Source organism: Natator depressus, chromosome 3 (genome assembly GCF_965152275.1).
Source record: "Natator depressus isolate rNatDep1 chromosome 3, rNatDep2.hap1, whole genome shotgun sequence".
NCBI lineage: Eukaryota > Metazoa > Chordata > Testudines > Cheloniidae > Natator > Natator depressus.
In genome coordinates, this window is record NC_134236.1 from 99,375,121 (window position 1) to 99,388,948 (window position 13,828).

At 37.6% G+C, this 13,828-nt stretch overlaps 1 protein-coding gene across 1 annotated transcript in view; it reads left to right on the forward strand.

Moving 5' to 3' along the window:
* Window positions 1-13,828, forward strand: part of LAMA2 (laminin subunit alpha 2) — a 472,624-nt gene that overhangs the window by 417,566 nt on the left and 41,230 nt on the right. The window contains exons 46-48 of the mRNA XM_074948401.1: window positions 1,884-2,027; window positions 2,947-3,080; window positions 9,378-9,537. Coding sequence (XP_074804502.1) covers window positions 1,884-2,027; window positions 2,947-3,080; window positions 9,378-9,537 — 438 coding nt within the window. The remainder of the gene's footprint in view (window positions 1-1,883; window positions 2,028-2,946; window positions 3,081-9,377; window positions 9,538-13,828) is intronic.

The following is a 13,828-nucleotide window of genomic DNA, read 5'->3' on the forward strand; positions in this document are numbered from 1 at the left end:
TTTTTAAACTCAGGGATCAACTAGTAATAATAAACTTATTTGGCTTTTGACCTGCAACAATCAGGAAAACTGTAAAGAAAATCCTAAGAGATGAACATTCAGTTAAGCTCCTGTATAATTCAAACAAAACCAACATTCTGGAGCACAAGTGGCTGAAAGGAATGTATGCACAATAATGGAGCCATGACATGTCTGCTCCATCTGATAAGGTGCATTTCAAATTCTCATAGAAATATAGGTAAGACCGAAGGGCAGATTCATCATCATCATCATCATACTTTTCCCCTTCATAACACATTTCATGCAAAGACTTCAAAGTACTTGGCCTCTCAGAATTTCTGTACACTATTGTTATCCTTGTTCTATGGATGGGAAAGCCAGCATGGAGGGAAATTAAATGACTTGCCCAAATTCACGTAGCACTATGTCTGAAGGGCCAGAAATGAGTCTGGATCTCTAGATTGTCTTTGCTAACCAGTAAACCATGTTCTTTTACTGTTCTTGATCTTTTATCCTTTCAGTGTTTTTTTTCAGGTTCATAAAAAGCTCTCATAAAACATATAAATGGTTGCAAGTATCCAGGCTCCTAAACCTTTGTGAATGTAGCATGATATCAGAATAGTTAAATTTTATAAATTAGTATTTTAAAACCTTGTCTGGAATTCGCAGTAGGACCCTATTATAAGCGTATGAGACAAATATGGAATACAAATATCAGTTGATTAAAACTAAATGATGCATGAATGCAACAAAACTTTTAGTGCCCCCCAAAACATATCTCACACATGACACACACAAAGACCCTACCCAGTCCTCTCTGCTGCCCTCAGTGAGGTACTGGGTTCCCTCAATTCACCAAACCTGAATTCTAAGTAGGCCCTGATCCAGCGAGTAACCTACATAACTTTAAGGACATAAGTAGTAACAATGACATCAGTGGGACAACTCAGATGCTTAAATTTATGCAGGTGCTGCAGTGATTTTCAGCATCAGGGCTTTAATTCATTTCTGTATCCAGAAAAGAAAGTTGACTTGGAGAAAGCGTTGTTTGCTTGCTTTTGATACCAAGAATCCAGAAGCCATTAAATGATCCACGTAATTACTGTCGAATTTCTTCTTTAGTGTGTATGCCATTCACCTTAATACCTAATGAGTTGATCATGGTTATTAATATTACAGTCAATGTCAAAGGAACTTATAATCATCACTAATCGATTATGATATTTAAGACTTAACAAGGATCCCTTAAAATGGAACTAGCAACATCTGACAGGAAAAGGAATCTAATCTTAATATAAAACAAGGAAACCTGGAATATATAGTGGCGAAGAATGTCTCAGTTGGGGGCTACTAAAGAACCATGCAGTTATAAAATCAATTATTGGTAGAAAGTGCTTTGAGATCAACTGATGAAAAATGCTATATAAGAGCTAGGTATTATTATTATTATTATTTATTATTACTATTTATTATTATTTATTATTTATTTATTAAATAGAGCAGCCATCCAGGTCAAGGTGGTGTTTCTATGATTCTTTTATCTAGCCAACTTTTGAATATCTCCACCACCTGAACTACCACAGCTTCCCCATTATCTGCTCTAGTAATTCTTAATATAAAATAAATTTCCTCCTGATGTCATGTCTGAATGCCAGGTAAAGCTACCACTGCCCTTAATCACAATCTGTCCTACTAAACAAGGAAATCTCATTTCAGTGTCCCAGATACTGAGTGGCAAGCACCAATGCCTACTCCTCAGTAATACGTGTGACACAGAAACGAAACAAAAGCAAAATCCATTTGCAGTTATTCTGAAGCCCCTAAAGTTTTCTCTGGAATAATGAGCTGTAACTCGGGTTCTCTCTGCTGTGTTTTCTTTGAAGATCAAAGTCTCTGTGGCTTCTGGAGGTGACTGCATTCGCACGTACAGACCGGAAATAAAGAAAGGAAGCTACAACACTGTCATTGTCAATGTGAAGACAGCAGTAGCTGACAACCTTCTTTTTTATCTTGGAAGTGCCAAATTTGTAAGTGTGGTTTCAGTTTTCCCTTGTCAGAGTTTCTCAATCAAATTGGATAACTGACATACAAAAAAAAGAGGAGAATGTTTCTTCTCAGAGGCTTCAGAGAAACAGCGTAGAGTCTGGGAGTTTTACTGGTTCCCTAGTTAGTTACTGTTTCTCATAGAAGAAGGGGAAAATATTGCCTTGTATATTAATGTAGGTTTTTAGAAATAACATAGGTGGGAAATATTTTGTTTTTAGCTAGGAATCAAATCTGAGACTCCTATATGAACTGCATGAAAGCTGTAAGAGCTGCAGTACAACGGGGGTGACTTTTGGTTTGTTTCTCATGTATTTTCCCTTGGGAACGAAGTAGCTAATCATCTAAATCTGTCAAACATCCTGCTTAATATGACTTCAAGTCAAGACTATAACTTCAGGAATGTGTAGTGATGAAAGATTCAGTTTTCCATGAGCCCTCCAGCAGACAGGCTTCTAGAGCCATCAATAATAATTCAATGAATGGGAAAAGTGTTCTTTTCCTAACATCCTGAGCTATGTGTTATTTTCCTACTATAAATGAAGATTTAGGATGGCAGTGTGTATTAACGTATAGAACGCTCGTATTTTCCATTGTAGGATTGCCAGCCAAATGAATGTTTGTATAGTATTTCAGTTAACAACTTAGAGAGACAGTCGGTGACCCAGCATTGTGTGGACACACATCACTTGCCAAGATGGGAACCTGGGGCTAAGAGGTGGAGGTCTGAACTTAGATCTCTCTTGGGAGTTATTGTACAAAATTTTGTTATGTGAGCATGGGTCTCGAGGCCCATTAGGTTACTAATGATCTTCAGAAGCTTAAAAGGGTAGGGATTTATAAGGATTGTTCTAATCCAAGTATTTGATTCCTTATCCCATAGATTGTTTTTTTGTGTCTTAGACTGACTTCTTGGCCATAGAGATGCGTAAAGGCAAGGTGAACTTCTTGTGGGATGTGGGATCTGGCGTTGGACGGGTTGAGTATCCAGATCTGACCATTGATGATGCATTTTGGTACCGTATTGAAGCCTCTAGGCAAGTACTCAATTAATTTGCAAGCTTTAGTTCTTACCCCCCAAAAATGATGAAACTGAGCAAGCCATCTGTCAGGTCCACTCTCTTCAGAGTCACATTCTTAAATACAGCATTTGTAACAGTAGTTTTAAAAAAGAGGTACCTTTGACGATGATAAATATAACCCAGTTTAATGGATTTTTGAACCTGTGTCCAATAGTCCATTATCAGAGAGTTTGTAGCCAAAGAGGTTATAAATGTGTTACATAGTGTGTCTCTCTGACTGCTACTGAAATATATTACACGTTTAACGTCCATAATCTGCTTTTACCCCTGTACTTCTTTGCCCTTCCTCCTTCAGTCCACACAAAATCCAACGACTAAAAGCTCCCCTTTTTTACTCCTCATGTTATAGGCTCTTGTCATCTCCTTTAAGACCCTTCACATCTTTGCCCCTCCTTCCTTAGCCACTCTTGTATTGTAGGTGGAACCCCCAGCCCTCTATGCTGTCAGTGATGCCAGTCTTACCCCCACTTCCACTTCTCTCAAATTCCTCTTTGTGCTGGGAACACCTTTCCTCAACACATCCATAAGGGACAAACTCTCTCCACCAAACTGCTTCTTATGACACACTTCTACCATGAGGCCTACAAGCATTTAGCCAAATAACAGTGGCTTGGTAGACAAGAATTTTGGGATAGATTATCTAAAAAATGCAGTTGTATGTGCTGTTCCTCTTCCCTACCTTTTGTCTGTTTGCTCATCAGAGTGTAAGCACTTCATGTCATGGTCTGTGTCATCTTATGTGTGTGTACACTGTACTGTGGGCACTACTATAATACAAATAAATATTGATGATAATGTTTAAAAAGTTACTCATTAGCACAGCATCATTTTTAAAATGTTTAAAAGTTAAAGGCTATTTCTGCACTCAAACTGAAAACTATATTTTTCTCTCTGGCTTTCAATGAATTGTGTCTTTTCAAAACCTCTTGGTTTGATGCAGTATTGGGAATGGATGGCCTGTCACATCCCAGTACACTGATTCTTACTCAGCATGCCAATCTAATAGGCACAATGCCTCTTCATGCTGAAAAAATTTGCAAAGATGTGGTTTATAGGAAAAATCAACATTAAAAATATTTTGGTCCGTTTAAACAACACAGATTTTTTTACATATTTTGAAAAAAAAAAAGCAAGTGATGAATGTTTTTTAATTTTAGAAGTTTAGATAAATTAATAGCTGAAAGTTACGTTGGCTTCTTGATCCATATATTTAGAAGCACTATATTGGTATTTCCCTGAAGTGCATACCATCTGGTATGGCAATTAAGGCAAAAAAAAAAATAGGTTGGTTTAAAAAAACTAGATGTGTTTGAATCTCTGTGCATACTATTTACCATAGTGTAGGCACTATTAAAATCTTTATAATTTTTGCTTTGGCAAGTGGATAACGTTACTGCATTTAGCATAGGGAACACTGTATTTCGTGCATAAAGAATATCATGTCAGCACTAACTATTTGCACGGGAAGCTGTAATATTTTAATAGCAAACTATGCTACATGTGTGTACTATGTATATGATGTGTCCTTTATTTGCTAGTGAGGAACAAACCCCTATAATTTATGTAATATCAGATCAAATGAAATCAGAGAGAGAACATGAATCCTAATTTGAATAAATTTTGTCCTATCATAATATGTTAATTTTACATAGTGTTAGACGCACGAAAGATTAAAATAGTCATCAAATGAGATAGGAAGGAAAAATAGGAGTTTTAATTTCTATTCTGTCCATAGCTTTCAGAAGAGGGAAATGATGTTCAATTTAAACAATTTAATGAAATCACAGAATAAGCCATTCAAAGCAGAGAGCTAAATAAAAGTTTGGCAGAGTGTCCAACTGCTGGCTCAATTAAATCTTATAGCTGGGAAAACACAAATTGGGATAGTTATGCAAGATCTTCATCAGGTTAGTGCGGTCTGCGTTCATATTACACATACTGAAATAGCTGCATGTCACAGTAGTACAGGACCTTCATTTGCAGGAAAACTATTTCAGCAGAAAATGGAGTCAAAACATGATATAGACATCCTACAAATGCACATTGCCTATTAAGCTGTTGTTCGTGATATATAGGGCATTAGATCTAAAGCAACGGGAACAAACTGCTAAATCAGCAAGGGAAGCAATTACAGTAGCACAAATCTGAGGAGTGGAGCAGTGTTTAGAAGGATTAGATTATGGAGACACTAGTTGGATTTTTAGGATCACGATGAAGATGAAGGACTGATTTTGTATTCTTAAAGTAGAATTGAGGGAGCACACACTGAAGACCTTTAATTTGCATCATTATTGTATCACTAATAGCATTCTTGTCTCCCTTGATAAAGGTCTCAAACCAGTTGCACCAATTTCACTTTCTCACCTTTTGTCTTTAAATTTTGACCAGATTCAGCTGCATACTTTTGAATTTACCCTGACATCACTAGCATAATATCCAGTGGTGGGGATACTTGGTCCTCTAGTGGGCTCCCCGCAACTTCTGAAGCTTTGGGACTTTGTCTGGGGAGCAGAGGAAGAAGATAATGCACACACACACACTGCCTTGGGTCTCTAGGAAGGGTCAGGAAGTGGGGGTAGGTGGGTGTCACTTAGCTGAACAAAAGAGCAACTGAAAGACACTGGCTCATTTGAGGGGGCAGACCAGCACATGCACTGCGGAATGGGATGGGGGAAGATATTTATATCCCACTCCTATCAGCCATAACCCCTTCTCTCCATGAAAGCAGCTCTGTAGGCGTGTGTATACTTACATACACACACAAATGATAATGTTGCAATTTTAGATTTATATAGCACCTCTTATCCAGGGATCCCAACACATTTTAAAAAGAGCAGAAACTGACACGCAAAGACAACTGAGTTGTTCAAGTTGACTCAGCAGAGTGGGGAATAAAATCCAGATATGGAAGGGGGTATTCTTTCTCTCATTTTGAGACAGCATGTCTAGTGGTTAGAGCAGGAGACTGAGGCAGATTCTAACTTGGACAATTCACTTAACCTCTGAGTCACAGTTTCCCAGTCTGTCAGCTGGGTACAGTAATGACTGCATACGTTTTGCAGAATATTTTCTTAATTACAGTCTAGCAGTACTTTTCTATGTTTATGTATATGTTTAAAGTATGTCTATATATAAATACACATACAGTATGTATATACATATATACAGTGTGTGTGTATGTGTGTATATATATATATCACCCTGAAAACTTAATATTGTTGCAAGTAATTAAAGTACAACTTATGTTATTCCATTGGTATTCCCTAGTGCAGGGACTGTTATGTATATTATGAGAATGTTATTTACTTGTAAAGGTAAAAACTAACTGGGATAAAAATCCTGATCAATGAAAACACTGAAAAGAAGGCAAAATTTACATAAAGTTTTACTGTATGAGAATCATGTTAAACAAGTTATCAATACACAAAGCAGTCAATTCTGTGACACAGTCAAATGCAATAAAGACTTGATCCAAAGCCCAACAGAGTCAATGAAAAGATTCCCCTTGACTTCAGTGGGTTTTGAATCAGGCATAGTCTAATTTTTGTTTTACTCAAATACCGTTTACATACCACCTCATTATTATTCCTTAGAAATCTTGCTGAGAAGGTTGAAACAATGTCTTTTCCATTAAGGGGAACCTTAACTTTCTGTTTGGAATATTCTTCCTTTGGGGAAGAACAGCTGTAGAAAGAGATGTTTATTTTAGGCACATACACTTTACTGTCAGCCCACTTTGCTCCTTGTAACTCCCCTCTCAAGTGGGTCAAAGAGCAAGTATTTATATGTGGTGCTACAAAAGTTATTCAGATGTTGATGGCTAATGCAAGGTGAAGCCCACTTGCTCCATATATCTCTTAAGTAGTAAGTGTTTATGAATAGTGCAGTGTGCATTTTTCAGATTGTCAGTTACCAACATGCTGGTACATGTTCTCCAGTCTGCCAAGTATCTCATAGGAACCCAGCTGTCACTTACAAATTATCATTCAAATCCTATTAATGTCTCTTATCCTGACAAGTCAGTCAACTGTTCTTCTTTTAAAGCTCACTAGCCCTTCTCAAATGAAAGAGAGAGTTATTTAAGGAGGAGGATCTGTTGTTAGCACTTTACTCTAGTTGAAGATCAAAGATTCCCTGTGCTGTTTAGGACATGTGCTCTTAAAAATGTATACCATATTCTGCTCATTGACTTCAGATTTATTGAATTTGGTCTTTTACTCTGGTTTTACTGAATGCTGATTTTAGTACACTACAGTTTGAAAGCACCAAACATTATCTTTCAATAGCCTCCAAATATGAATGGCTTAATAAAAGTCTCTCCTATACTCACACTATTCTTTCACCAGTTCCTGTACTGACTATTTCTACTCTTTTAGGTATATAAGCCAAAGGTCTATACATTTTTGAGGTAATACAATTCAGAGTTTCAATGGAAATCAGATTTATATATTTACAGGAGTCTTGCTCTCCCTCCTCACCCCTCTCCAACACAAACAGATTCAGTAAAGTGCCTAAACCCATGTGTAATTTTAAACACAAAAGTAGTCCCACTGACTTTAATGGGACTATTCACGTACCTAAAGTTATGTACAGGCTTCATTGCTTTATTTTGGATGTGGGCCTGAAGTACAACATTAGATAGCGCTAATGACAGCTCTTTCTAAGTGGTAACTCTAGGTTTACTGCTTACTTCAGCACTCACAGACATCTTTTCTTTTCTTTTAATGAGAAAAGATGGATTTTATATGTTTAAACCCAGACAATTTCATGATACTTTGTAAAAACCAAAGTAAAGTTTTGATTTGCTAGCTGAGACATGATATAGGGGTGGGGCCAGTGGCTATTGTTCAAACTAGAAATGCTACCTGGCAAGGCTTTAGGTGAAATGTAGTCTTATTACCTCTGTCTGTCCAGAAACTCTCTTGTATCAGAAATGCAAATATCAGTTCTGGTTTCTGAGAAAAGGCAATTTAGCTTTGCTTGCAAACAGGGAATTATTTTTTAGAGTACAATAGGGTAGCCCACAAAGATACAGAAGATGAATAGCTAAATATTATTCAATTAGCTAGGTAGTAATTCTTGACAGATATAGGAAGTAAGCAGCAGTGGGTGAAATTATGTGTGGACTGTTATATAAGAAAAAGACAAGTCGTAGTAAAAGCAGTGTGTTTCCCAATTAATCAAAGGTAACATAAGTTAAATATGTTCCATGAATTCATATTTCAGTCTGTATTAGGATTGCATGATCATATGCCCATATTAAGAATGCCCACATTATCATGACTTTGATCAAGATCTAATTGTAAAACTAGGGGATTTACCTTTCCAATGATTTTAGCATGAACAAAAACTCTTAATAATGTAGGAGGAGTTCACATGTCACAGTTCAAGGTCAAAGGTAAAATCCAAAAGGTCATTCTTTAGGTACAATATTGAGACATTGTTGCAAATTAATAGGAAACTAACCTTTCCTTTGAAATAACCTTTCCATAAGGCTATGGGGGAGGTCATACCTTATCTTGCAAAGGTTCATAAAGTGGTTTCCATTAAGTTGTAAGTATTGGCCAACAGTTACCACATCAATATCTGACGTACTGCATTTATTTCCTACTCTGAATACAGAAACAGGAAATACTGAAGAAACTGTCCACAAAGCAGCAAATCATATTATAAAATATAAAAAGGCAATTTTAAACACAACAAGGCAGCCATTTTAAACATAATAGGGCTTGTGCCTGAGTACAATAATCAACCAGAGAGCTCCTTTGTGGAGGATGAGGTCTCCTGCATTACAATGAAGTAAATTAAAGGGCTTTGTTATATGATCATCCACTTCAGAGGAATAAAATTAATCAAATACCCCATATGAAGTTCAGAAATGAATCTGAATCATAGCCTTTTTCATTTGTTGTCAAGATACAATTACACTGTACTATTTTGGTCATAGAGAATTTTCACTTTTGATAATTACTATTTTAGTGGGTGAATTCACCATATATAGTGAATTATATTCAGTGAGGATATTGAGGTGAGAAGAAACATCTGTTATGTGATCAGATTTGGTGCTTGCACAGGTATATGAGAGCTAAGAAATCTCTATTGATTTGTAATAAAAACTGAATAATACCAAGTTACAAATGGACCAGTAGAGCCTGTCACTTGTAAAAGATGTCTGGAAAATATGAGGCTTTATTTGTTGTGGTTTAACAGCAGATTTATTTACTTATTTATTTGCTTTGGTCCAATTCCAAGGACTGGAAGAAATGGCACAATTTCAGTACAAGCTCTGGATGGTCCCAAAGCAACCATCATGCCAAGTACCTTCAGCGCAGTCTCTCCACCTGGTTATACTATTCTGGATGTAGATGCAAATGCCGTGCTGTTTGTTGGTGGTCTAACTGATAAAATTAAGGTAATGTACTTCCTCACTGTTGGTGCATTAATCCTTTGGTTCAGTTATTTACATGGGCAGTGCCTGCTATTATAACTAATGAATATATATTTTGTAGTGAAAGCATGTGACTTGCTGACCAGCACAGGTTCCCTAGTGACTGACCATGGCATGGCAGACTTTTCTACTTTTGTGCCCCCTGTCAAAAGCCATTTTGTCCCAGTGGTGGTCTGCTGCTTCTTGCGACTTGGCCCTCCATCCGGGTCACATAGAATCCCACCCCTTCCAGGGTAGACCATTAGTCGCACAAATAATAGTTGGTCAACTTCACATTGGACCTTCAGTCAGACTCCAGACTCACTAGTCCTTACCCCTGGTGTCAGGGGGTTTCAATAGTCCTTACCCATTCTCAGGGAATTTCAGCCGCACCTTTCTCCGTGGGCTGGTAGCGGTATCTAGGCCATCCCTTTCTACTGGGTTCTGGTCAAGGGACCCTTAAATAGGCAGTCCATACCTGACTGCACAGACCTCCCTAGACCACTTCCTACATTGTCCTGTCTTGTTCCTTTTCCTTAGCCTTTTCCTGGGCTCTCATGTATCAGCTCTGTTCTTGGTAAGCCTTCTCTCTGCAGAGCTTTCTAGCACTTTCTGTTACCCAGCTGGTTCTGCTGCAGAAGAGTTTTCTCCACTCCCCTCATGGGGCAATCCCTGAATCTGTAGGAGTCTTTCTACTCCCTTCCCACCCCTCCACCAGTGTACAGAATCCAGCATGGACTCATGTCCTGCTGCTTTCTTTTTCAACTCCCTTGGGCTCCCTGTTGCAGACCTATCTATTTTCTATCTGCCAGCAGCCCAGCTCAGCTCTCTGACTCCAGCCAGGCTTCTCTACTGAGTGAGAGCCGGAGATCTGCTCTCCTTCCAGGTCAGTCCTTAACTGAGCCACGTTCAGCCCTTTTAACTGCTCCCTCCCGGCTTGATACCTACTGCGGGTGTAGTGGGGCAAGGATGATTGCACCTACAGGCTCTCAACCCTGTGTGGGGTTGGTACACCCCATCACCTAAACACAGCACCTAAACACTGCAACCAAGTTAGGCCCTGTTGTGCTAGGTGCTGTACAAGCACACACACAAGCTAAGCTCCTAAACAATACTAGCCCCATAACAGGGTGTATTCATTCTATGAATCCATGTCCTTTCCACTGAGTCTCTCCTCTTCCTTTCTGTATGCTAATCTGCTTTTTGCTTTATCTTTTTCTCATTTGAACAGTGGTATGTTCCTCATAATCCTTTCTAGAACCCCTCTTCTTTCAGCTGCTGACATTTTCTCAATGTGTCTGAGACACCTTCCATTCTCCTTTATGTTGGCTCCTCCTCCTAGTCTTTTCCTGTGGGTGCTCTTCTGCATCCTTAGTGCCTCCAGCTCCAAGGGATTCAGGATAGGGATCAGGAAGAGAGATATTAATATCTTGAGAGCTGTAAGAAGTTAATTTTTTGCCTACAACAGAAGGTGGTACACAATACTTGCAACACCTGGGTTGCATTGGTAAGTTACCAGGAATCCAAGGGCTGCACTTAACTTAGATATAAATGCAAGTGAGATTTATTCTGAGTAGACATGGTTGAAATTTGTCTACAGTAAAAATTTCCCAACAAAGGAAGTATTAAAATAAGTATTAATTAAATTAAGAAGTATAATATTTTCTAGAGAAATAATGTTTTGCAGGAAAGTCATTCAATGAAATTTTCCAATTTCCAGGAAAACTTGAAATAATGTTTAGTTTCAAATATATTTTTACATTTTGAAATGGAAAAAATGTCAATGTCTAAAAACAAAATATTTCATTTCAGTCAAAAATGTTGAGACTTTTTTTATTTAGACATTTCCAAACTAAAAATTTTCAGAACTTTGTTTCACTAAAATTTTGACTATTTCAATTTTTGGGGATGAAAGCAAATGTTGAAATATCAGAATTGCTTGTTGGGTGGAAGTTCGGTTTTCTGAAGTCCTAATTCTAAAATACTCAGCTAATTGCTATTATTTTTTATGTATAGAGTGCCTAAGTGCATGTTGTAGGCTTGCATAAATAGCAGCTGTCTAACATAACTCTGAATATCAGACATTTGACAAGCATTTGTAGAAATTCAGAAAAATTATTTTAAGAGATTTGGATTAGAGAATTGTAAATCAATCCTTATTGGCTGAACTTTGATTTAAACTCCTTCTGTTTTACCTGAAAATGGGTCTGCAAACAACCTGCAAACTTTATTCTTCTTTGAAAGTTTTCTGAACTGTTGATCAAATAAATCTTGAAGCTTCTTCTTGAATCATTAAGTGGAAAAATAACTGTCACAGTCAGTTCTTTATCATTTGTTTTCATATCAGAAAATAGGAAAGGCAATTCCACTGAAGATATCTGAAAAAACGTATAGTGACAGACAACTGCCTTTGCTACCCTCTCTCCCCATACTTCCCTAGCTGCTGCAAATGGTGGCTCTAGCTTGCTTTCCATCTCCTTGCTTTCCCAGCCACTGAAAAGAAAGATTTAAGCTTCCCCTGTGAGCCACAAACAAGAATGCCTGCAGCAAACACCCAACAATAATATTCTGCCAGCTACTAAGAGTCCAGAGGGGGCTTCAAACTTGCAGAGAGTATTGAACCTTCCACAATTACCAGCTGCTGAACCCCTGCCAAATCTATCTGGCTATTTAGCACAGCAACTCACTACCTCTCTTCCCTATATTTTCTCTTGCTTATACTCTGCTCCTTCAGGGAGAGAGAGTGAGTATCCAGAGGCTACAGGTGGTACATCACACACCTAATACGGCTTTTTCCCTAGTATCTAATATCTATGGTGTTCAGCCATGATGGATAAACATATTAGCTGGATATTTCTGAATTAATGCTCAGCAGTAACATATTTAATAATGTTGTGATGTCAATGCTCATATTAGGCTTCAGAGTATACACTCCATTGAGATGAATGGAGACAGTACTCAATTTTCAGAGACATAGCCATAATCATCAAACCCCCAATTAGACACAACCTCATTAAAGTCAGTAGAACTGCTTCTGTCTGTACCAGTAGTGAATTTGACCCATGGTGTCAGTCTGGCTACAGATGCAATTAGACAGCAGCACATCTGGGTCAGGTCACAAGGGGTTAGGAACCTGGTTCAGACAAGCATTTAATCATGTTCATGCTTAAGTCTTTCCCTGTGCATGAACTGAAGTCCTAGGAACTTAGATGGGATTTCAGCATGCTTAAATTAGTGGTGTTTTCCTGAATTGGACCTAAAAGTTTTAATTTAAAATAAATCCACTGTTTACATTCTGCCAGAACTGAAAAGCCATCAACAGACTTCAAAAGCCCCTCGGCCAGCATATTTGGCCTGTCGCCCAACCATGCTCAAAGCTGTGGCACAAAACTAAAAACTAAAGTTCAGTATATGGTTTTAGTTCATTTCAGATTTTTTTTGGAGCTATGAAAGCACAAGTGAGTCAATCACTCACACTAGTTTGTTTTTATTTGTACAGCTCTGCCATTTTAAAATGTCTGCACATATATTTTTGAGCATAAATCTGGAGGGGAAAAAATACTCCCAGACTGAGCCTTTGACTTACATTCCAGCTTGAAACAAAAGTTGATGTCTAGGTTATAAAGTCTGGAGAATCGGAAGGCTGTTGTGGAAAAGCTGTCACAGTCCTCACTGCAGCTGTGCCATCTTATACAGCTTTTAGAAGCAAAAATGACTAGCACTGTCCAAAGGCTGCCAATGCAAGAGGAGTTCATTTAATTAAATAATGTTTGTACTTGGTATTATCTTCTGCAGCAATGCTGTAAAACCTCAGATGTCTTTCTTTATAGAAAAGATTATTTAAAAGCTATTCATCTAAGAGACTGATCTCAATTTATCAATCACGACTTTTTAATGGAAACTATTGATCGCAATGTACTGATAGTATCTTGAGAATATGCTACTGTCACTTAACTAGGATGTCTGTTGTTACCCAATATTCCAACTGCATACAATATTTAATAATTGCTATAACATATTAAACTTTATTGATATCATAACTAGTTTAACCAGTCATATATATACTCTTTCCTTCCCTAATGTATTTAATGTGTTCGCTGGACAAAACAAGAATAACTTGCAAATGATGCATTATAAACTATGTACCATATAAAAACTAAAGAAAAGATTAAAAATCTAAAGTAGAATCACAGGAGGATCTTGAAGATGATGGGCCAAGAGAGATTAAAAGGTTCTGACACTTAGCAGGGTTTAAATCTGAAAATACAACTGAAAA